The sequence below is a fragment of the Battus philenor genome, unplaced genomic scaffold (genome assembly GCF_028537555.1).
Source record: "Battus philenor isolate CCGP_79_NKW_IND1 unplaced genomic scaffold, ilBatPhil1.0.hap1 SCAF_8, whole genome shotgun sequence".
In the NCBI taxonomy this organism is placed as follows: Eukaryota; Metazoa; Arthropoda; class Insecta; order Lepidoptera; family Papilionidae; genus Battus; species Battus philenor.
This window is the reverse complement of record NW_027181748.1, coordinates 15,724,278-15,749,016: the sequence shown is the minus strand read 5'-3', so window position 1 is coordinate 15,749,016 and position 24,739 is coordinate 15,724,278. Positions and strand designations below refer to the sequence as shown.

General features: G+C 33.8%; 1 protein-coding gene across 1 annotated transcript in view; it reads right to left on the bottom strand.

Annotated features, from left to right (window-relative positions):
* Window positions 1–24,739, bottom strand: part of LOC137931859 (sodium channel protein Nach-like) — a 77,585-nt gene that overhangs the window by 1,883 nt on the left and 50,963 nt on the right. The window contains exons 2-11 of the mRNA XM_068775370.1: window positions 10,911–11,129; window positions 10,121–10,318; window positions 8,298–8,564; window positions 7,372–7,486; window positions 6,177–6,301; window positions 5,448–5,599; window positions 4,506–4,559; window positions 2,754–2,848; window positions 1,856–1,961; window positions 863–967 (exon numbers count right to left, since the gene is read on the bottom strand). Of these exons, the coding sequence (XP_068631471.1) occupies window positions 863–967; window positions 1,856–1,961; window positions 2,754–2,848; window positions 4,506–4,559; window positions 5,448–5,599; window positions 6,177–6,301; window positions 7,372–7,486; window positions 8,298–8,564; window positions 10,121–10,318; window positions 10,911–11,129 (1,436 nt within the window). The remainder of the gene's footprint in view (window positions 1–862; window positions 968–1,855; window positions 1,962–2,753; window positions 2,849–4,505; window positions 4,560–5,447; window positions 5,600–6,176; window positions 6,302–7,371; window positions 7,487–8,297; window positions 8,565–10,120; window positions 10,319–10,910; window positions 11,130–24,739) is intronic.

Here is a 24,739-nt window from a genome sequence, read left to right as displayed (position 1 = left end):
TAATTGAAATTAATATTACAGTAAAATATTGCAATGTCTGAAGACTAAGGTCTTGGATGGATGTGTGTTGTCAGTGGTGACATACGGACCCGAGCTGTGATCACCAGAGAGTAATGGAGAGGGCTGTGCTTGATCCACAGAAGAACCAAGATCGTCTAATTATCACGAAGAATTGGTTGTCTGAAGTGACGAATGGGCATCTCGTTTGTGCAAGCGATCGCCGTTTAGGTAGACGTGACGTGGTTAGGCGCTCTACTAAGTATATGGACGACATAATTAAGGTAAAGTCAACACAATATCGGTCATCGTGATGATCTTTGAGGAGTCCTATACCTTGTAGTGGGTGTCTATCGTCCGAAAAAGAATGCTTCAGTTATCGAAGATTATTTATTCATAACTTAAATCAATAATTATTGTTTAATGGAATCAGGCGTTACCTTGCGAAAGTCCATCCTGAGTAAGAAAAGGACCAATATTTAGCCACTTCGGCAAATGCAGTGGTAGTCGTGCAACAAAGTGCACCGCCCGTCAGCCCGCTGATAAATGCGTATGCGGCAAACAATGCGAATTACACAACTGCCACCGTCAAATCACTCAACACGTGTTTCACCACTCCACCGGGCATATTCAGGAGTTATGTTACACCGATTAGTGCCAAACAGACTCTGTTTTCTTATCAATAATTATTGTTACACGCGGTGAAATACGTAATAAATTTTAAAGACCCGACGAAGGCTTTTGATAGTAAGAAGTATGTCTTGTCAGTTAGTACAAAAATAAAAAGTTATCTAAGTGAACTAATATATTGTTAATGAACTGGACATAAATTTTTGACATTAAAAATTGTGGAGTCAAAATTAACGTCCGCGAAAGTACCAAAAAAGACGAAGTGTGAGAAAGTAAACTATTTCCATAAAACTTAAGACACTGCATCCCAGGAAGAGTCCGGCCATTCCACCAACTGCCACTGCAAGCAAAACATTACTCAAGTTCGCCATATTTAACTCAGTTTCAGCACATCTCTTTCATAATGATTTCATTATAGACAGATATAGTAAAGTGCAGCGATTTTCAGGTAGACAAGATAGCTGGTATATTATCTTCTATATACTCTGTGGTTAAAAAGTAAGTAAAATTCTCAGTAACAACCGTCGGTGGCGACGTCCATAAAATCAAAGATAGTGCTTGAAACTGATTGACAATTACAGCTCGCTGACAGTGTTGGAATATCATTTGGCTCAGCCTTAATCCATTTTGAAGAATGTTTTGTGTCTCAAACTCGTCAAGTCTAGATTGGACGATGTCATACTACATTGGTCCTTCGCGAGTTTTTTTGCTAAAATCTTAACTCATATCGTCCCACAATCACCGTATTCGCCTGATGAGAGTTTTGGCTTTCCAGAAAACTCGATAGGTCAATGCAGAGACGCTGTTTGGATACAGTTGAGGAGACAAAATCCTAATCGAAGAACGTCTTGAAGGCTGTACCGGAAAAAGACTATTCCAACTGTATCAAAGACTGGAAAAAGTGTTTTTACAAAAGTGGCGATCATGAGCCGGTAAACGTTGCGTAGGTAGACCCCACTAGATTAACCAACGACATACTTAAGATCGCTGGTTGCTCGTGTCGCAGAACCGATCATTATGGCGATCTTTAGGGAAAGAAAAAAAATTGCAGTGTGCGTCCATCGGCTGAAAAGAAGAGATAATTATATCTTTAAATCTAAAGCCCGAGGGTTTAAAACCCGCAAGTTTTTTTAAGACATTTATTTAATATTTAATGGTAAAGAAGCCCACTACTGGGATTAAACACAGAATCGTTAATATTATACAGAATTATATGTAAACAGCTTACCGAGGACATCGGTGAACCCAAAAATAATATCCCGCCTGTATCTCATACGTGGGTATGTGACAATGCCCCATTGCAGGTTTGTGCCTAGATACCATTCTTGTAGCGCCTGTAAGAGAATACGATTTTTTTTTTTTCAAAAAAAGTAACTCCTGGCAATTTTATTTTCCTTCAATTTAATAATGTTTTTATATCTTGTTTTTCTAGCTAGCTTACATTTTAAAATAGATAAATTGTTTTTGTTGTTTCTTATTTAATCTATGTATTTCACATTTAATCAATAAATAAAGTGATCTTTTTGAAAACAATACTTATTTTTTTTTTCTATTACAATGCGACAAGTACTGACTTTTGGCATTGGTAGGTCAGATAGAATAGCTAGTTCCTTATTAGAATCCCACCATCGCTTCCCCAATGGGAGACAAAGAGTGTAGCCACAACCTTTTGAGACATTGCTGAAGAAGTATAAAGGAGGTGATAAGTAAAAATTCAACGTAGTTCTAGTAAGAATAAGGACAAAATAACAAATTGTTAACAAGAACAAACAAAATATAGACATAATATAACAAAAGTATTTTAAAATAAAATAAATTAAAAAAGCCAAGACATAGCAAAATCATAAAAGAAATAAATAAAAATCATAATTGAAACTGCACTGTGATATACCAAAAGAGTGTGACCATGCAAGAGAGGTGTGAATCAGATGTAAATAAATGGTAGGAGAATTAAATTAAATGTGAAGAATGGAAGAAAAAGAGCAACAGAGATTGTGAAGAACCAAAGAGAGGAGTGATAAGAAAACACAAACTGAAATAAATCCCTGTCCTCGGCATGGAGACATTAAAATAAACAAAACTAAACTTGGGTTTATCTAATGAATTCAAACGTAAATTTAACGTACATTTGATTGTATGACGTAATTGATATCGTCGCACAGAGGAAAACATTCGCACTTCACCTTCTTCCCGGAGCCGTCGCGCAGCTTATAAAGCACATCTATAAGTTAAAACACTAGTTTAGGTTAATATACGCTCTCCTCCTCCTATTCTACAGTAAAATAATAAATTAAGTTAAAATAATATTCAATGTGGATCAGATATGAGAAGATCCACAAAAGAAGCAAAATCACCGATGTAACTTAAAGAATTGCTCGTCTGGCGAACAGTGGGCAGGGTACATCGCTCGTGCAACTAAGGCTGGAAGTAGCTGAACATAGGCAAAGCTAGACCGGCCATCTTGGCAATGTTTAGGAGAGGCCTATTCCGTACAGTGGAAGTCCATTCGCTAAAAAGAAGAATCAAGCTAGTTTTGATGTAAAATTTTTATTATTTTGAGAACTTACTGTTCCAAAAAAACAAAAACACCCAAAGGCTACACAACTAAGGTGAGCAAATGTTACGATCTAGTCAACTGAATAGTTAATTTCTATGCGAAGAAAATGTGAGAGAGAGACAGTTGAATCTCTGTATAAAGTGCTGAAGGATTTATGCCAGCAGAAACAAACATCACTTCATTTATAGAAAAGCCTTCTCGATCAGCAATTAAAGGATCATTCAAAATTCGGTTAGGTAATGAGATTTGTCTTGTCGGTATTAAAAGGAGACTTTCTTTAGTTACGCGGGTCGTCAGCCCCGATCACAGCGATCATTCTCTCTTCTACTCCGCGAAGAATTCGACTACACGTTACTTTTAAATCTTTGAATGCTATATTATTTTCAGATTACTATAAAATTAATTATCATTATCAACATGGTCATTTGAGATACAAAGTCCACAGCTGGGCATCTCATATATTTCCTATAGGATAAGTTGAAAGTAAATAAAAAAATTAAGAATTAATTATTTAACATCATTAATGCTACATAGGTATTACAAAGCGAGCTATATAAGCTCTGACTTATGTATTTTCAAAATATAATACTTAAGACTAGTATGATATACCAATCATCGATTGGGGGTCGATTCACAGAAAATTGTTTTTAATTCTTGTGTTTTTAAAATTTTGTTCAACTGATCGATGTTTTCGGCCCATAACTCTGTTGTAGAACACCCTTTATTAAAACCATAATTTTGAACCTTTAAAATTTACTCGACATGGTGGTTAGTTATATGCATATTAGCATTATCTTTATAGCTTTTATTCTACATTAAATCATCCTATATAGTGATCACTCTGGAACATTTTTTTTATAACGGAAAGCGAACACGCTGACAGCTTCTAACATTATAAAATCTGTAATGACAAATAGCAAACAATAATTACATTTGATAATTTTGTAATTGTAATAAAATTGTAAATTTTGAAAACGCTTTTTTTGCTATATTGTCATTACGGTAAAACCATTGATTTTATATAGAGCTTTCGATACATTAATTGTCTGCACATTTATTCACATATGTAAGCTATACTTATTTAAGGGTTCATCATGTATAAAATGTTTGTATTGATATATTAATAATGGTGTTTAAAAAAAGAATCATAAAAGTCACCTAAAACTGTTCCCCTTCTTTGTTGTTTGCAAAGCGGAATTAATTCCGCCTATTGTATCCCATTAAAGGGATTACGGTGAAGGTTTAACAAGGAGATAAATTAAAAATGATTACCCGTTTTCCGTGTAAAACATTATCGATATTCAGTTCAAATTGAACTCACCTCTGTGTTTAACCAAACAATGCAAGCCATTTACGTCGCAAATTTTTTCGCCACCTGCAATTTTATTAATAAAATTAAATAACACTTTAAACACTTCTGGACTCATTGATTCTTAGGGTTTCTTTAAATATCAAATCAGGAATGACTAAATCATTGAACGGTTTGGCAAGTTAAGTGGAATTGGGTAGGTCAAATAGCTCGGAACATGTGGCTGCTAGGGCCTTAAATTTCTACCATGGATCTTTCTACCAGTAATAATTACGAAGTTAATATATAAATAGTCACAGTTGCCCAAACGGCCATGATGGTGGTGTATGGGATTTCTGTGTTTGGCACTAATCGGTGTAACATAACTCCTGAAGATGCCCCGTGGAGGGGCGAAACATGTGTTGAGTGATTTGACGGTGGCGGTTGTGTGATTCGCATTGTTTGCCGCATACGCATTTAGCAGCGGGCGGTGCACTTTGTTGCATAACTACCACTGCATGTGCGGAAGTGGCTAACTATTGGTTCTTTTCTTACTTAGGATGGACTTCTGCAAGGTAACGTCTGATTCCATAAAATATGGGATTTATTTAGGGGATAAAATCAGAAACTAATTTACCCAGAGAGTTGAAAAATTTAAATCAGTGATCAGGCTATATAAGCTGCAAAACAGAAAGCCGCTGGGGCCTTTAGGTATGAACCTTGTTGCAGACCTCTTTCAAACGACATTATTGAAAATCTAGGCAATAGCCTATGTATACGTAGAAGTCCTATAGTTGAAATATTGATAATGATACAATAATTATTATATATATGATAACAGCTTAAACTATATGCTCGTGTGACTGTACAAGTGTGTAATTAGGAGTTTTTATTTGTTTATGCTACAGTTTTAAACATAGAAATAGCTACGTCTATAAAAGGTGAATAAACCAAAGATAACTTTATTGAACTTACGAATACTCCTGTAAAAGTGCGGCACGCAATTGCAATATTTTAGGCAAAGCTTTATACGACATTCCATCCGGCACAGAGTGTAAGAATACACGGCGTTGTGTTTAAGGATGTTCTCATGTGGAAATCTGCAACGTCTTTGGCCGACGCTGAGTCTGAATGACAAAAATAAACGAGTAAGAAAAAGGACCAATATTTAAAGGATCAATATTTAGCCACTTCCGCAGATGTAGTGGTAGTCGTGCAACAAAGTGCACCGCCCGCCAGCCCGCTGATAAATAAGTCAAACACAGAGTGTCGAAAGGCACTAATCGGTGTAATATAACTCCTGAAGATGCCCCGTGGAGGGGTGAAACACGTCTTGAGTGGTTTAACGGTGACATTTGTGTAATTCGAATTGTCTGCCGCATACGCATTTATCAGCGGACTGGCGGGCGGTGCACTTTGTTGCACGACTACCACTGCATGTGCGAAAGTGGCTTAATATTGATCCTTTTCTTACTTAGGATGGACTTCCGCAAGGTAACGCCTGATTCCATTAAATAAAAATAAACGAGATTTTTAATTGATTTCCGATATTGGTTTAATTATTCAGTGACTCCATCTTCTTCTTTTCAGTCGATGAAGGCCTACTGCAAGGCATAGGTCTAAGTCATCGGACTATCTAGTAGGGGATACTTCTCTAGAGTCCAAGACTTTGATAGTTATGATCAATAACAGAAAAATTAATACCTGGCCGCTTCTGATGATGTGTAAACTGTCACCGCCGTTACATATATCTTCATGTAGAAATTCTTTGAAGAATGTTGATGTTTCGTTGCTATATCTGGAACCTCCAAAGGTCCATGGACATAAACCTGAAAAAGTCATACATTACTTGTCATATTTATTACTTGTAATATTTTTTCTGTTATTCATTGTAACTTGGCATTTGTTTGTTTGGTTAAACTTCTCTTTCATTCTTTTAAATTCTTTGCATATTACATTGCATGGTATTTGATTGAGAGTAATCCAAATAAATAAAAAATAAAATTAAAAATATCACTTATTTTATTATCCCTCTCAATAGTTCATTGCTGAGTGTCTACCTAATGATGATAAAATGATGACCTATATCAAAGCTAACTTAACTTCTGCACTGAATCAATGATAACTGCTTCTTTGCCAACCAATCTCTTGCTATATTTAGAGCAGTAGTAATAGGGAGTCTCATTTTGAAACGATCAGATCAGCATGTGAGTGAGCCTGCAAGTGGTCTGGTGGGCTTCTATTATTTAACTTCTTACTTCTCCTTTTAATTAGCAAATAGGAGCTTTATTACGTCATTATCAGCGGCGCATCAAAATGGGGAATTCCACAGAAACATAATTTTTCATTTACATCGGAATAAATACGGATAAAGCTAAAATGAATGTACACACTTCTACTTTGGACTACGTGTTGTTATCACCTTCAAGAACTGCCAGCTCTAGGAAGAATCTTACGAGCACTTTGTCGTTATCTCGTTGTCTTTGTGCTATTTTGCCAAATTAACTTAAGACTTATTGATAACATATTGTTAAAAACCAAATAATGTTCGTGAGTTCATTGACAGTGAACTTGTTGGGTCTTGCTGATGTGTATTTTTTTACTATAGCCCCCTTTTTGTGGGTTCACTCGTACTTCCTCTGTCTTGGATACACAGGGACTATTTTTTACAAAATATTTTTTTTACTGTATAATTTACGTACTCATCTTTTTATTCAATCATCTTTTATTCTTCGCCAATTCCATCATTTTGTTAAATTTTTCTGGTACTTTTATTCATCACCTCACTTACTTCGCCTTTCCACTGGAATATAACGGTTTACATTTGGTTCAGTTTTGTTTTATTTTTATTTCATTGTTTGCTATTTAATGTGAATTATAAAAAAAAATGTTCACTTACAATGTAGGATGAAGATATATTGAGGAGCTGGGCAAAAACCTCTCCATCCAGAGGATGAACGAAAAACGTATCGTTTTCTTCTTTAATTAAATCCCATTTGTCATTTGCTCTATATCTAAAAATAGAACGGGTACTTTACATTTTAGCTTTTATAGAAATTTGTCTTAACAAAGTTCCTTGGCAATTTATTTCCAACTTATGAGGCTGTCCAACTGTGGACGTTTTATGATATTGGTGATCATAAAAAATAAAGTGGATTATCAGAATTTGGGCATCCGGAGTGTCTATATAATTCACCTTGTTCTAGCACTTCGCTGCAAACAATGCCATTTTATATATTTATTCCTTGTTTTAAATTTTTACATCACCATTGTTAATCAAAGTTCATTATGTAAAATCTGAAGAGGTTGATATTATTATAGGATTTATATTGTTATCGTTGTTAATATATTGATTCCCTTTTGATAAGAGAGAACATAGCGAAACTGAAGACATAATCCAAAATTGCAATTGTGGGTATATTTAAAGAATTAATGTTAAAAAATAAAAAAAAACAGGAAAAATGAATTTTAGATTTTCAACTTAAAGATATCAAAGAATGTGGCAAAGGAAGAAAGGCTATGCGTGTAAGGATTATGAATGAAAAGAACGGAAAAAAGAAAATGTGATGAATGAAAGATGTAGCAATAGAAATTCCCTGAAATGTGGTAAAAATTGACCATAAACAAAGAAGAATGCGCCGCCATTTTTAATTTCAGATTCTATGATAATCTCAAAGGCCTTTCATGTGTATCATGAAGGATATGTTGATCAGACCAGAGAAGAACAGAGTGGTCCTCTAGTTCTTCATTATAACATTCTATTTGTAGCAGATCAATTTCTTTACAACTAGTAATCTAAAAAATTAACTAAATAGAGATACTTACGATGGCGAATTGTACACGGCGACCTTTGAATTCACAGAATAACATAATCCCATTTCAGTGACAGTTGGTACAAGTCTCAAACTGACTCCAAGAGCACCGATGTTGATGTCCGGCTTAAAATCAGGTGCGACATTTAGAATTACATCCATGTAGTCGTTAGCCAGTATGCCCTCATACTTAGGCACCGAATCTAACGTTTCGTAAGTTGCGTATGTCAGAGCCGTAATAAATTCTTTTAATTTCGATTTATCGGGATCATCAGAATTTCTGATAATGACAAAAGAATCGATATTTTAATACAAATTATTCTACGTTTACCCAGATTAGGTCAGATATTAAATCTGAATGGTCATAAAACATTTGATCCAGACTTTGTATCACTAAACTTTTTATATAAAAGATCAATGTAAATTATGTTATTATTTATTATTCGTTATTAGTATCCATAGGGTTCATTGCTTATAATGTATAGTTATTTTTTTGCTGTTGGAAGAGGTAATGCTTGAATGAATTTGATACGAATCTTTCTTCTCACAGTGTAAATAGTACTTTAGATTACGTTAAAAATGGTTATACGAGATAATTGGTTACACTAGCAAAAGCTCTAAAGAGGTGAATGTGTAGCTCATTGATCAGCAAAGAGTTTTTAACCTTTTTCACCTATTTCCTCTCACCCTGTATATAGTGATCACTCTGAAATATGTTAAATTAATTCAATTTCATATGCAAATGCGACACAACAATTAGTTCTGGCAATACAAAATCTGCATGGACAAATAATAAACAATGATCAATTTTAATCGGTGGTAATCAGAATTATTGTGGCGCTAGAAACGGATGCCCAGAATCCCGTGGACGGCGCATCGAACTAATTTCAATTTTCTAAGAACTAAATTCAAGTTCTTTGGACATTACACTCGTGATAAGGATTCGGTGTAACGTTTGGTGGTGCAAGGTAAGCCATCGACGACTCTCTTCAATGAGATGTACAGACATCATCAACACTGTCACTAATAAGTCAGTAAAAGAATGATCTCACTCCGCCCAACACCGAGCTACACGGGAACGTATAGCGAGAGCAGTGGGGGCACCAGAACCAACCAGGACATGACCACGATCACTTTTACAAGAGTGCATCAACAAGAAGATGCTATACATTCACCCCTTTAAAGCTATATCTATTTCCAATCTAAATGTATATGTATATATATATCTGTTAATGCTCGCTAAATACATAAATATGGAGTATATTATTTATGTTTCTTTACTCGTCGCAACTCCTTATGAGATGCATCTATATTCTCATAAACATTGAAGGATCACTGTCTTTTAATCTTTTGTCTTGATTTGTCTTATACCTCATCTTACCTTCTTCTTATCGGGAATCATTATTATCATAACGCTATTTATTATTTCTGAATCCATTAATTTTCGAATAGGATGTACTATAATTACCATGTTGAAAATGTTTGCAAAATATTAACAGTATGCAGGAACAGATAGTAAATAATAATTATATTTAATAAGTTTGGTTATAATTATGAAACCGATTTATTTTTTGACCATTTAAAGCTTTTACTAACGAGTCATCGCTTGTACATAAATAAATGGATGGACGAGCAAATCTGATGACTGTGTTAAAGGCTTTATGAAAGATCCATGTCTGAAAGTAAATGAATGAAAGCCATCATATTGTTGTTGGACCCTAGAGAAGTATTCAAAAAGAAAGAAACTCTACCAGAATATGTTATTAGAAATGCTAGGGAAAACATAAAAATAGAAGACAAGCAAAAAAATTATCAGAAAATACTCGTAATACTCACTCGAGGTAATTTTCCAATTTAGCTTCATCAATCTTTTTTTCTGGACATATGGTTATGCACGGAAATGTTGTATTCCATGCGAACATATCTCGTTCCATTGATACAACGGTAGGCGAAGATTGATAACGAATCCAGGTGGTTTGCGAAAGGTACATGGCGCCGAACACGGAGAGACATACTACAGATAACCAAAGGAATCTGGAATTGATGTAACATTTAATAAATATCTACACAATAAAACTACATTTAATTAAATAACAATAAAAAAAAATCTGAAAAACTTATTTGTAAACAAAGACCCTGATCCCAACTAATTAGGGGTACGAGAGGCCTCCAATAGCGGGGGCCATAAAAAAAACTACATTTAATTAACTTTGATGAAGCTAGTAGTGATATTTTAGATTTTCATCATCATCTCAACGATGGGATATTATTTGACGGCTTCTTTCAACGTCGTTAGGGATATCATATGTCCTCTCGGTCCACGTTCAATGCTGCGTTTTCCCATCGGTGGTCACCATTTCAGAAACTTAAGGCCTAAGCGGAAATCTTTTTCGTGTGGTCTGTGGCCTGTCCCAGTGCCACTTCAACTTTTTTATCCACTGTGCTATATCAATTACTTATTGAAGGATCATATACCGATCTATTTTTAGTTTCTAAAAGAAAAAAAAACAAATTTAAAGTATGATAAAGAAGCGATTTGAAAAGAAGAAAAGAGACTTAGGATTAAAGAAGTACAATGACCAAAGGTGAAGCTAGACAGAATTGGCATGCAAAAATAAATACTAACATTTCACAAGAATGTCTTCTAGAAGCAACGAAGTGATTAAGTCCGTGAATAGAAGATGTTTCAAGAAACAGATGTAGATATGATTTTGATTTAACAAGAAACGAATTTACAGGAATCTGTTTTTTACTTTTTGAGTAATCTTTTTTTCTCTGAAGACTCTTTCTCATCTTCAATTCTTCTTCTATGATCTGTGACTGGTAAGGTTTCTCGGAAAACATCCTAAAACAAAACACATACTATTAAACTTATGTTCAATTTTACCAGTATTGACATTTTGATGTCTTAGTGGAAAAACTTAAGATAGATTTAAAAAACTGATTTTTTTTAATAAGCTAAAATAGATTTTGACAGAAATATGGTTAATAAAGTCAAGAAGAGTGCAAATGTCGTTAATTATGAAATTGGGTACATTTCAAAATCGAAGTTAATCTTACTTGGTTCAGACTATCATGGAATTATCTAGAAAACAGCTAATAATTAAGGCAAATGCAAAAACCTAATAGTGATTAGATTTGTTCAGAAATCATTGAATTATGATGAAATTATTATACAATATATAATCAAATGTACTGCGAAAAACGCTGCCAGGTCCTGTTTAAATCATTTACTATTGACTTAAATCACAAAACTGTGTGTGTCAATCCGAGAATCTGACAATAAAGTATCAAATGAATAGTCATTAAAAATACAACCTGTCGTGACATTTGCCTATTACAAACCTATTACATCGCTATCGTTTGAATCAGTTCATGCTTGTGTTTGTAACACAAAACCGTCTATATTATTGACTGCTACACTAAACTATATTTTAAAATTAGACTAATATGAATTATTTTTGCTTGCATTAAAGTAAGTGTTGAACTACCTGTGTTGCTGTCGCATCCATATTAATGAGCCGCTATTTGTTACATTCGTCAATTTCAAGTATTTTATTATCTTGATTTGAAAAGTACAATAATATACATAACTTCCAATTTTCGTCAGTTTGTTGGTTTGTTCAGAATTTTGACGTAATGTATTTTACATTTTGTGACATGTAGAGTCGATTGCGGTGTTATCTACACAACATTAGAACATTCAGATAGAGTTACGTAGTTTCAGCATATGAACCCACTGCAAGGCACATGCCTCTCCCAATAGATGACTATGGGAGTTATACTAAAATTGCCACGCTTGTCAGACAAGTTGGCGATCGCAGTTTGATATCATAGTACATAAAAGGCGCTGGACGCGTCATACGGTGGAGGAAGGATGAGACTCAAGATGCGATCGCAAGATTCGTCGTTATAGCAGATACAACCTAAGGATGGCAAAATGTAATGCAAATGTAATACAATATGTAAGAACAAAATAAATAAATATAAAAAAATGTACCTAGCCACTTTAGAGTAAGAAGATGATGGAAGAAAGGCGAGGAAAAAAAGAAGGTATAAAAGAGCAAAACGAAAGATATTGTGAAGGACGAAAGTAAAGAATGGAAGATATTGTGACGCGTCAAAGAGACTGATTAATAAAGAAAAATACTGAAAAAATTATTGAATAATAAAGTCCCTGATCACAATAAGTTAGGGGTACGAGAGGCCCCTAATAACGGGGGCCATAATATAAAAAAAAAAGTATGGCAAATGGAGTAGATAGAGTAGTAGTAAAAGTGGTCACACGAAACGTGATATTAAAAACTTGAAAATTGTTAGGGCGTCGTTAAAATAGATTAAGAGACTTAGTAAGCATTAACATGCAAAAAATAATTAGAAATATTAAACGTAATTATAAAAATAAAGGCATGGACGCTAATGTTTTTGGAATAACGATCTAATAAGAAAAAATACTTGTTAAAAAAATTCTAATTCATTTTAAGTCTGTAATATCTTTTATAATATTAAATATCACCTACAGAAATATATCTCGAACATATTACATAAATAGTCTGATATTCGTTCATGTAGTAAAAGTAATGTTGATTGTTCTAAAACTGTAATTTGATCTATTATTTATTTATTTCCCTTATATTAATTATAACAAAGTGAAAATTTTAATTATTAAATTTAATTAAATGTGAAATCCTCTTTTACTTTTTTATCGTTTTCCGCGTGTTTATTAAGATTTTTCTCCCCTAATTCATGTTTTTTTCGAAAGTATTATTTAAAAATACTGAAGAGAAAATTTCTTAACGGTCATTAATAAAAAAAGTACCAGGCTCCCAGAACTCGACCGGAGCAAACTTCGTATCTTGCTTTCCGCTAACTACAGAAAGATGTTAATGAAGCACACTTACCTTTTATACGTACGTCTCTTTCGCACGAGTAGAACGCAAGTTAGTCCGTCCCTTTCACTGTCGCTGTCACAGCCACAACGGCCGATCTAGACGGTGACAAGAAATTAATTAGGGGAAGCCGGAGAAAATAATGGTCCACCGTGATTTTTAAATGAAATTTATTTTCTCCACTTCATTTATTTCCCGGGGACATGACACTTCGGAAATTATTAGACTTTACTACGGCTTCCTTCGGTAGGTAAGATTTCAGCCTGTTTACCTTTTACACGAATTCGTTTTTTTTTTCTCGCCCGGAAAATTTCTGGTTATTTGATTTCGGTAATTGAAAATGAAATCGGTTCTGTCTCCGTCATTTGACAATTACATTTATTTAACAATTAATTACTTGGTTCGGTGTTTTTAATTTACGCTTAATTTTGGTAGAAATTCTATTAACCTTCAAACTTTGTTCGATGGTAGGTTTTTACTGAAAGTGTGTTACCACTGACTTTCTGTGCTGAAACCTCTCTCACTCCTGGCTTGACCCACGGAGAAGCCTATTCAAGGATTTTTAACATGATCGAATAATGGTTGAGAAGATTCGTAGACAATTAAAATATCGTATTCGACAGAGCAAAGCCATTTTGAAAGTAAAAGTATAGCAGGCCACATAGTCAGAAAACATAGCTTCTGGAGTCTAAAGTTTCTGCAGTGGAGACTAGATCCACTCAAATGGTGGAATATGGTCTGTATTAAAACCTTCAGAAAACGCAGGATTGTCATCAATCGGTCTTTTTGGAAATCTATAGAAAACCTATATCCAACAGTGGACGTTTAATGGCTCATATGATGATGTTATGATGATGATGATAATGTTGGTGATGATTCGAAGAGACACTTATGATAACTACAAATTTGAACTAAGATAATTTTTTCCTTTATTTCTTACTAACTCTTTTCATTTATGGCCTCCCTTTCATCTCCTTCCCACCAAAATACTACAGGTTTACATTTTGTTCTGTTTTGCTTCATTTTTATATGTTAATTTATTTTGCCTTATTCCTACATTTACATTCCTTTATAATTTATTTATAACTTTCTTATTTTCTTTACATTTATTACAGATTTAAGTATTTATCTTGTAGGTTTTATACACTTTAATTTTTTGCTTACTTGTTCCTTTTAATGGTATCTCCTTTCAACCTTCTGCAGTACTCTAGAAAGGTTTAACGACTCTTCTCGTAGTCCATAAGTGATGCGATGTTCCTTTTTCGACTTCTTGCAACTGAAACCAGTTGATAATTAAAGTGTGCAGTGTATATACAACTTATAGCCGTCGCTTTGTTCGGATATGTATCTCGGAGACAGAGCTTTGGGTGTACAAGGTGTGATTGTATTCAATTTGAGTGTTAAAAGGTAGAGTCGAAGTAATGTATAGTTTTAGGAACTGGGCGATTGTTGGCTGTTCCTGGTCAAGCAGGTCTTTATTGCATATGTACTACAGCGCGCCCGTGATCTTATGCACGACTGTCACAGTCTGTGAATGGCACGCTAGTTAGCGAAGCTATGTTCAAAGCATGTGGTTGCGTATTTGAAGATAGGTGGAATTGTAAAGAATCCATATAGTATATAGGATTCTTTACATTAATTTAAATTACAAATATCTATTTCCTTGTTAAAGATGGTAAAAAGTAAATATTGTACAACCAGAGGTGTACAAGCTCGCCCTGACCTGCATGTACCACAAGCAAGGGGGTAAGGGGGGGTATATAATTAACAAGCTTAATTTCCTTGTACGAGTTGTACTCGCGATGTGCCTGAAGAATGTGTACAGAAAGTAACGGGCAAATATTGTGCGGAGTCGTGGGGGAAGTTTTCAAGAGTTGCTTCTTAATATGGAGACGGCTTCTGTTAGCATAATATTATTCAATCTTTTAAACTTATGTATAATATTAACCTTTGATAACTGGTCCGAACAGGACCGATACACACTGACGAAGACCAGCACGGATGGCGTAACAAAATGCAATTAACCCTTAATAGCCTAGAGTTTCAATTTTGATACCAATCCTTTAAACCGAATGTTCACATTACTATTAGTTTTTTTATAGATTGGCTATACGTATTTTACTGTTGTATAATATTCTTTCCAACGAAAATAAAAAAAAAATCTTTTTTTCCCTTCATCTGGACCCTCAAGCAAACACAGTAATATTAAAAAAAATCGCTTTCGTAAATCAGGCTATTAAGGGTTAACTTTTCAAAAATTCAGTAACCCTCATTTGCATCACTTCCTGCTGAAAATCGTAATCTTCTTTGAAAAAAATTTAGTTTAATCTTCAAAGATTGTCCCTTCATTAGATTGATCTCCTTCAACATTTGTGAACACTGCCTATAAAACTTGACACTACTAATACATAATATCTAAAACACTTGGAATTGGAGTATCATTTTATATAAAAATGGTCAAATCTCTTTACGTGAATTTAGTAACAATAAATACATTAAAAAAACTTTAAGTTAAACGGTTTTTTGATACCCATATTGTGGTGGTTGTGGAAAAATATGTAGCTAGTCCGCCATATTGGAACGGCGTCCATGTTGAATTTTAAATTTTGACATAATCATCGTATTTTACTAGTGTAGCCCTTTCATTTGATACCCATATTGAGGGGGTTAAGGGAAAATACGTAATCCGCCATTTCGTATCGGCGGCCATCTTAGATTTATAATGTTATTGATTTTATTATATTGTATTGTCATCTAAATTAAATGTGTGTACCAAATTTCAGATCAATCTGACAACGGGAAGGTGCTTAAATTTCAATTTCTAATTTGGTCCAAAAATTCCGTACGGGTCGAACTAAATAAAACCGTTTAAAAACACTAATAACACAGTAACACAATAAAGTAACAAATGAAACCAGAATTTCTGTACCAGATTCATCACCGTTAACACCATTTCAACTGAACGTTGTCCACTGGTAGACATTTTCCTGCCCCACATTTAGATTTTGGAAGCGGCCCGTATCTATTCATCTTGCGCGTGGATGTCTCACGCTGCTCTGTGCAGGATTATTAAAAATAAAAGCCTTAACAAAACGGTCATATTTTTTTACAAATTTCAAAAAATAAATTAAATCTTGTAACTCTTTTAACTCACCTTCTTCTTCTTTTTAGCCAATGGACGCCCACTGCAAGACATAGATCTCACACAAAGATCGTCAGGATGACCGCTACCTTGACTATGTCATCGGTTCATGTGGTGGACCTGCCCACGCAGCGTCTGCAGGCCCAGGGTCATCACACGAGTACCTTTCAGCTCGTACATCCATCGGTTGCACGAGCAATGTGCCCCGCCAACTGCAACTTTATACGAGCAATTCTTCAAGCTACGACGATGATGTTAAATATTCTACGGATCTTCTCACTTCTGATTCGATCTCGCAGCGAAACTCCGAAATAATACGAATTGCAAACATTTTATTTTAGATTTTAAAGACAATTTTAGAATAAATATTAAATAGATACTTTTTAATACATATTAAATTTATTAATAAAAAACGAAATCAAATAATTGATTACGTATTTGAAATACATGAGGTAAACGATTAGATCCTTCAATGAACAAAAGTAACTGACATAGCAAGTCACTTATGGCGGCTAGTCTAAAAGTTCCGGAGTAGCCTTCATGTTTTTTTTACAGAAAATAATTATAAACGAAGTCGACTCCATTCTTCTCGATCGCCTCCACCGCCACTTAATTTGAATATCCGGCACAACTGAGTGTTTAATAAAACATTCAGTTTGATTTACGCGCTTACAAATCCGTACCTTTTGCGCTTTGTTTAGTGTAAACACGGCCTTACAGCGGGCGCTTCGTCTCAGCGCCAACATCTCCATCGGCGATTACACAATCCGGATTCTCCAGTTTAATTGAGTTACCGAAGTGTTTGTACGGCGTCCTATTCGAACGCTCGCGAATTTATAATATTCCAACATTATCAACAAAGAACTTCGTGTCCTATTTTAATAACATACCATTTACACTGTCGTTGTCTTTAAATTTCAATTTGGGTGTTCCTTTATATAATTTAACATAATGAACTAAATTTACTTGAATATTACTTATGTATTTACTTAATTACATAAGTTTCGTATAACATTGTACGTTTTTAGCCTATTGTCCTGGCTGAAATCACGCTAATCTTTAAATAAATATTAATAGTTTATTAACATAAAAAATAAGGAAGCTTCAAAAATAATAATAGATCATGTAAGACTATGAAAAATTTTATACCAGCGTTCATTTTATTAAGAAGGTATTCCACAGCTGAATACCGGGGTCCTTCATAAATTTACAATAGGAATAGTTGGAAGTGACTTACATTATTTTGATGACCTAAATAAGGTCATCTAGGTAAAAGAAGCCTTACGCTGAGTTAGCTGGTTCGTAATTTCCACTCCAAAAACCTTATAATTCCATCGCTATTAGTTCTTCTCGCTATTGGGCTGCTAGAAAATAAAAAAACTATTTTTTTGCATAATGAGCAATTTCTTCTTTTAGAAAGTCCAGTGAGTGCAGTAAAATGTCTCAGGCTGTTGAAATGTTTACACGTTACCAAAAAGGCTTGCTTTATAAGGCAGTAATCTTTTGCCATAGACATTCCACTGCTAGGAATACTTAATATATGCAAGCCAATACATATCCAATAGAAGCGCTTGTTAGCGGTCTGCATTGTTGAATGTGGTAGACAATTCGACTATACGATACTAATTTTTATCATTAAATATGCGTGAACTTAACACCTTGAAAGCCTTAAGTGCACGTTTTATAATCAATCATAGTGAATAACCACGTGTCTAAATCCGCCCCAACATGGGCGCCGATATCTCCGCGAGGAACATTTCAGAAGCCCGCCCCGCAGAGAGGGAAGCAATAAGTCGCACGCAAATTGCCTCCTGCGAGGTGAACACCTCCTAATAAAAATTCCTGTGAATCAATACGATCTCTTTTACGCTTTTTGTATTGTATTTTATTTTGTTATTCGCCTCTGCGCCGTGTTAAAGGGACAATTCTGGGATCTAGCACGTGTAGTGCGAATGATAGGTTTTGATACTTGACGATTTTTATTTATATCAAAATTATATTTATTGTAAGAATAAATACTAAAAACACATCCGTGTGAGAAAAAAATATAACAATATTATAGATAACAAAAAAGGATTTTTTGTGGAAATGTACGTAATAACAGATAAAAAAACATTACACTAAACGAGCGAACTTAACGCTAAAATTTTTCCTTGCAAATCTGTTTTAAAGAAACAAAGTATTAAAACAGTAACTAGCGTGCATGTTAAAAGGAAATGAGTGGCTTTTTTATGGAAAACTTTTAATATAATTATGTTATGTCTTTTACTAAAGCCAGAAAGTTTTTAATTTTTAAAAGGCTGTAGAAGAAATAATACAACTTCCATCGATAGAACAACGGTTTTTTGTTACAATATTATACCATTTGCATAAAATATTGAATGACCAAATCTCTTGCGGGAGTGTTTTAGTGTTTATTGGGCTGCAGGCTCCGTAAATTTTTTCTCTTGTGATCTTGGACATCTAAATGAAACACCAAGTCAAGAAACATATTATTTAATGAAGACTGCAAGACAAACGTGGGTAGTGGGAAAATATATCCTGTTTGTTTCTGCTTCGATGTGGTACTTCTCGCAATCCGTGGTTAAGTGGCCTTTGGAGTTTTCTGCCACAAATTTTGCCAGAGGATATATGGAGTCAAATCGATGGTTACGGAACGTAATGTGTTGAGTTCTTGGCGAAAATGTCGTAAAGAGCCAATGCAGGATGACATCTACCAACGAAGACTGCATTTGAGACATAAAACGTACTTCAAAATAGTTTGTTCCAACACTATCAGCAAGTAGCGATGTCTCTAAATACTAATCGATGTATTTCAATCACCATATCCTTGATTTTTTTTAACATGGTCCTCGTCGGTTTTAAACGACAATTTTTTTTGTTCCTTATTTCATCTGCGATTAGTCCCAGGACTATAAGCGGATTTGTTGAGAGGTTATAACTTTGGAAGGGATCTCCCCGACGGGAGACACTTCTAGTTCATCCATCGAACGTCTGTACTGTACCTGTGCTGGATGCAAGTGAATTCGGAAGCCAAGTCATTTAGGTATTTGTCTAGCCGATTTTTATAATTAATGGATGACTACTGGATCTCCTCCATTACTGTTTTGATCTCCAAAGCTACGTGGACTTCAGAGTTTGTGAGGAACCATGGAGCGTTTGTTATGGTACGCAGTATGCCATTTTGCAGACGTAGACGTATGATGGTTATATTGGAGTTACAAGCGCTTCCCCAGAGTTGGATCTCGTACATCCACGACAATTTATCCTTACGTTTTAATCATAAGTTACATGTAATTATAAATAAAATTTTTAATAAATATAAGGACTAAGAAGTACAGAGCGCGCTACAGAAGCAACAGTAAATAGAATACACGTTGGATTCCGTGTTCTATCTTTGCGATTTGCATGCCTCGTTCGCTATGTGTGCATCGGCCACGGAGAGAGCGCACGCGTGTGTGTGCCGATTGACATAAAGGAGCTAAATGCTGGGGCCTGGATCGTTTGAAACGCTTAGCACCCAGTATTTATTGGCACGTACGGGATAGGCAAAAATTCCAATAAAAGTGCTTCGGAATTTCGATGGAAAAGAATAATGTTTAATTTGGCCGAAGAGAGGAGGCGATTTATAGCCAACGTTGTTTGTAATGTTTGAACGCGAATTAAACTTTACTGTGACGGTGTTCGCAGTCAGAGCGGTGGTCCCCGTTTTTCTTTGTTGTGTACAATGCTCAATTAATTTAAATTATTTTCTATTTTATATCATTTACTATTGCGTAAAGAATATCTAATATAATATGTACATAATATATATACAATGCGTACAATATCTATACATATGTATGTATATGTATACATATTTTCTTTAATATAATACATGAAAATTGCGATAGACATACGATTCACATAAAAATAATATAGTAAATAAATAGCTAATGCAATAATGAGAAACTTAGGCTACTTTTATTTTAGAAAAAATCTTCAACAAAAAAAAAATGTCACATTAAACGCAGGCGAAGTCGTGGACACGGCTAGTTACTGCATGTATTATGTAAAAATATTTGATATCAAATATATTATGAAATAAATGAGTATAAAATTAAATTTATTATAATAAAATTAAGAGAAACTAAACAAATTAAAAGACACTTGACTAAACTTACAATTTTTACGTAAACATTTTTTATATTTCAAATTCAAAACATGTTTATTCAAATTGGCGTTTACACTCATTTTTGAATTGTCAATTATTTTAACATTAAAAATATGCTACCACGTGCTCGGAACGCTAATCTGCGAAAAGCCGACCAGAAACTCAACAGTTGCTTATTTTAAATAAAATTGAACACTATTTGATATACACATTATAACATAAACTATATAAATGAACTAACAAACTATGTTCCACACATTTCGATTTACTAAAAACTCTTGAATGCTATAATAAGATTTATTATACTTTTAATTTTATATTTATAACTAAGAAACTAAAAGTCTAAGATATCTTGTGGAACTTTATTATATATACGCCCACTAGTTTATCTGATTAGACTTATTTAAATATTGTATTTATCGCATGTTTATCACTACACCTATCCCTCGATTTAGACGGTACTCGTTTTACACGTTTTCGCTTTTACAAGGTTTTCCAAAAAAGTTTTTTTTTGTTTTAATAACCGATCTTATTAACATCTCTCATAATGTAAATATTTCTGCTTCAAACATCGAATCGGCACAAATAACTTCGAGTGATGAAAGTGAATTCGAACCTTCGATTCCGAAAAAAAGAATGAGAGTAATTTACTTTTTGTTCTTCTGTTTAATGTATATTGTAATTAAATTTAAAAAAAAAGAACAGTTTTTCCGTAATATATTAAATATTTCAACTTGTCAAAGCATTCTATTTTTATTTGTGTACACCTAAAATTATTGAAAACTGTTAAATAGCAAAATTATGCGTTTTTTGCGAGTTTTTCGATTTACACGGTTTTGACTTGAAAATTTTTGATTTTCGATTTACACGTTTTTCTCAGGAACGTATCTACCGTGTAAATCGGGGGATAGGTGTATTTACATAGTGAGTCTAATTATTTATTACATACAACAAATTAATAACTTTAGATATTACAAAGTCTGTTATGTAGCTTATTAAACAAAACGTACATGGTAGTAAAACTGTTTATGTTACAAAAACTAGTCAGGATTAAGCAGAGCAGTTTAAAGTGACACATGTCTGTTCGCGTGAAATAGAATTTCGGCCTATGACCGGATTAAACTTGTTTGAAAGGCTTACTAAGACGACATTAATATAAAATTAGATTACTTAAATAAAACTAAAAATGTTTTTCTATTACATTATATATGTATATAATGTAATAGAAAAACATTTTTAGTTTTATTGTAATAAAAAAACATTACCATTCAGAAATACACATGTTGATTGGTTATAAATATAAAAACTGAATGTATAAGTCATTTGCCAGCAAAAGGCTTTGTCAGTACTATTTCTAATCAACTTATATAAAGTTATTATTATGACAAATACTTTAATCAGAAAGTAAAATGAAAATGTACATTTAAAACTCACTGGCATTATGAAGGTGTGTAATTTTTTTCCTTGATTCGTAGAACTAAAGGAGTAACCTTTTTATTCAACAGGCCAAAATTTAAAATTTTAGATTTTTTTGCCGTACCGCGCATAAAGTATATATAATAATTTACAAAACTTTATTTATAATATACATAAGAATTTAAAAAAAAAACAAAGGTATAATTTCACATACATATTTTAAAGAAAAATGTAAAATCATGCGAGCTAATAACAGAAGGAAGAATAGAAAAGATTCTAAATTACTTGAATTTTTTAATAAGAAGTTCTTTATTCTTTTCAGAATACCATCTGATTAATATAAGACGGAATTAATGAGGCAACTTGCAAGATATGTACGTGAAGCTACCTCATGGAGTGGAGCACATGTTTCCGTTAAGAATATACTAGCATTCTAATATAAGCAATTTTATAACAATACTAGCTGATCCCGCAAACGTTGTTTTGCAAAAAAAATATTTTTAATTTTCAATTTAAAAATAAGAGTTGATTGTAGAGGGGTGAAAATTTATGGTTGTATGTATTTTCGTATGTTGTATCATATAAAAATAAAAACAAAAAACTTCGTCAAAAAAAAAAATTTAAGGGTGAACAACCCTTATCACTTAAGGGTATGAAAAATAGATAGTAGCCGATTCTCAGACCTACTGAATACGCATATAAAATTTGGGAAAAATCGGTCAAGCCGTTTCAGAGGAGTTCAAGTTCGAACACCGTGACACGAGAATTTTATATATTAGATATTGACGAGAGAAAACCGATAAATAAATTGAATTTTAGAAATACTTAGCAGGTGTAGCTCAACCGTTGTTTATAACATTTACCAAGCGTCTATTTATCAAGAGTTGGAATATTATTTGACATAGCCCTAACCAATTTGAAGAACGCGTCAAGTCTCAATTGGTGCCAAAATCGCGAAATTATTGAAAAATAAAACGCCAAAAAGCTCGACTCATGTCGTTCAGCTACCACCATTTTCTGCTCCATGAGAGTTCTGACTTTTTAGAAAATTCAAAAGCCCAATGCTGGGATGTTGTTGTCACGATCATCACCATGCCAGCCGACAGACAATTCAGTAATAGATGTAGACGAGTAATGATGATGATCTTTCGAAACCTTTCCTGCGTCGTCCGCCCAACTAGTCATTTGCCAACATTGCTTCACATAAAACATCAACAAAAATTAATATTATTTGTTTTGTAATACATTGATTATTTAAACTATATTAAACCAGTATTTTTTTGTAAAACCGTTCAATTTGACAGTCCTTTTTTTCTTTATTTAACAAACATAACCTTTCGTGCCTTTGTTTAAATAATTAAATGTAAAATATTTGAATTTTTTTTTGCTTGCATATAATAGCGTTCACTAAGTCTCTAAGACTAACTTTAATCATAGGTTCTTAAATCATTTGTATCTGGTTTCTATTTTTCGCTTTCAGCCACTAACACAGAGCTCCACCTCTGACCAGCTCACCACTGAGTATAGGTTGGAATCTAGTTTTCACGTTTTCGGCTACGCTTTTGGCCTTTAGTTAAAAATTTTGCCTTAATAAATCTCCTTGGTTTACAAGCACCAATGAATGTTCCAGAACCCCTGGCCATGAATATAAATGCATGTCTCCCAAACATTTAATAACGTTGAAGTAAACGCGCTGGTAGAGCGATAGACAAGAGAAATTATCTGATTATCTGGCGCAGATGGCGGTAAAAAGTAAGTGAAGTGAACGGCGCACACCTCAGCGAAAACGCAATTAGATTCGTCTCGAGAGACTGACGCGGCGGCCGCGGCTAGTCTAGGAGACAGGATATATTTATGATCCACTCAAAACATGGTATAAAATAGGTATAAATTTGACCCAGAAGGAGGGGATATGTAACGCTAACACATCTGAAGATATGGATGTGTCTTCTCTACAGACTATTTGTGTTATTAACTAGTAGAATATATTTACATATATATAATATATATATATATATATACATATATATATATATATATATATATATATATTTCATAATTATGTACTAACGGTAGCACTTAGAAAAGGTAGATCATAGAGACCTGGGGAGACAACTCGTAGGATTCTCGATTAAGGCTTTTCGGGAAGGATACGACCTTCAGCAATGAAGATAAACTAGTCAAGAAGGAGAAGTAAACAAGTCAAAAACCGGGGAACACATAAAGTGTGAACTATTCGCATGACTCGTTCCGTGAAATTTGTTGTTGGTTGTTACCTAACAAAACCTATATTTAAAAAACTTGTCGAATTCATTCTAGATAAGACCAGAGGACATCTGGTAATACGCTAATTTAATAACGCTTAATGATATTAACGTTCTAATTATTAGTATATTAATTACTCTATATTTTTCTTTCATTTCTTTGATACAAAGACCGTAACATTTGTTTTGTAATAATTTTTTCAGGCTTTTCTCTGCGCATACCTACATAGTAACTATGCATAGAAACCTTCTACAATCCCTATTATATTTTTAAATATCAGCGGAATAAGCTATGAATTAAAATCGAGGTTCGTTTTTATATAAAATTAATTAAAAATAACAAGACCATTTTCAGTACATAGCTAAAGGTTCTCATTGTTGGTACTGCTGTAACATATGTTGGTGTCAATTTTACGCTAAGCGATCAATGAATACCATCTTTAGACTTGTTTTTGTCCTTTTGTACAGAACGTTTTCCCCCTGTAAAAAATCATTCGCAATTAAAATTTAGTGAAATTATTTAGTGTTAGCTCTTCGACTATTCCAACCCCCATTCTGATTTACATATAAATTGTTGCTAACTCACGTGGC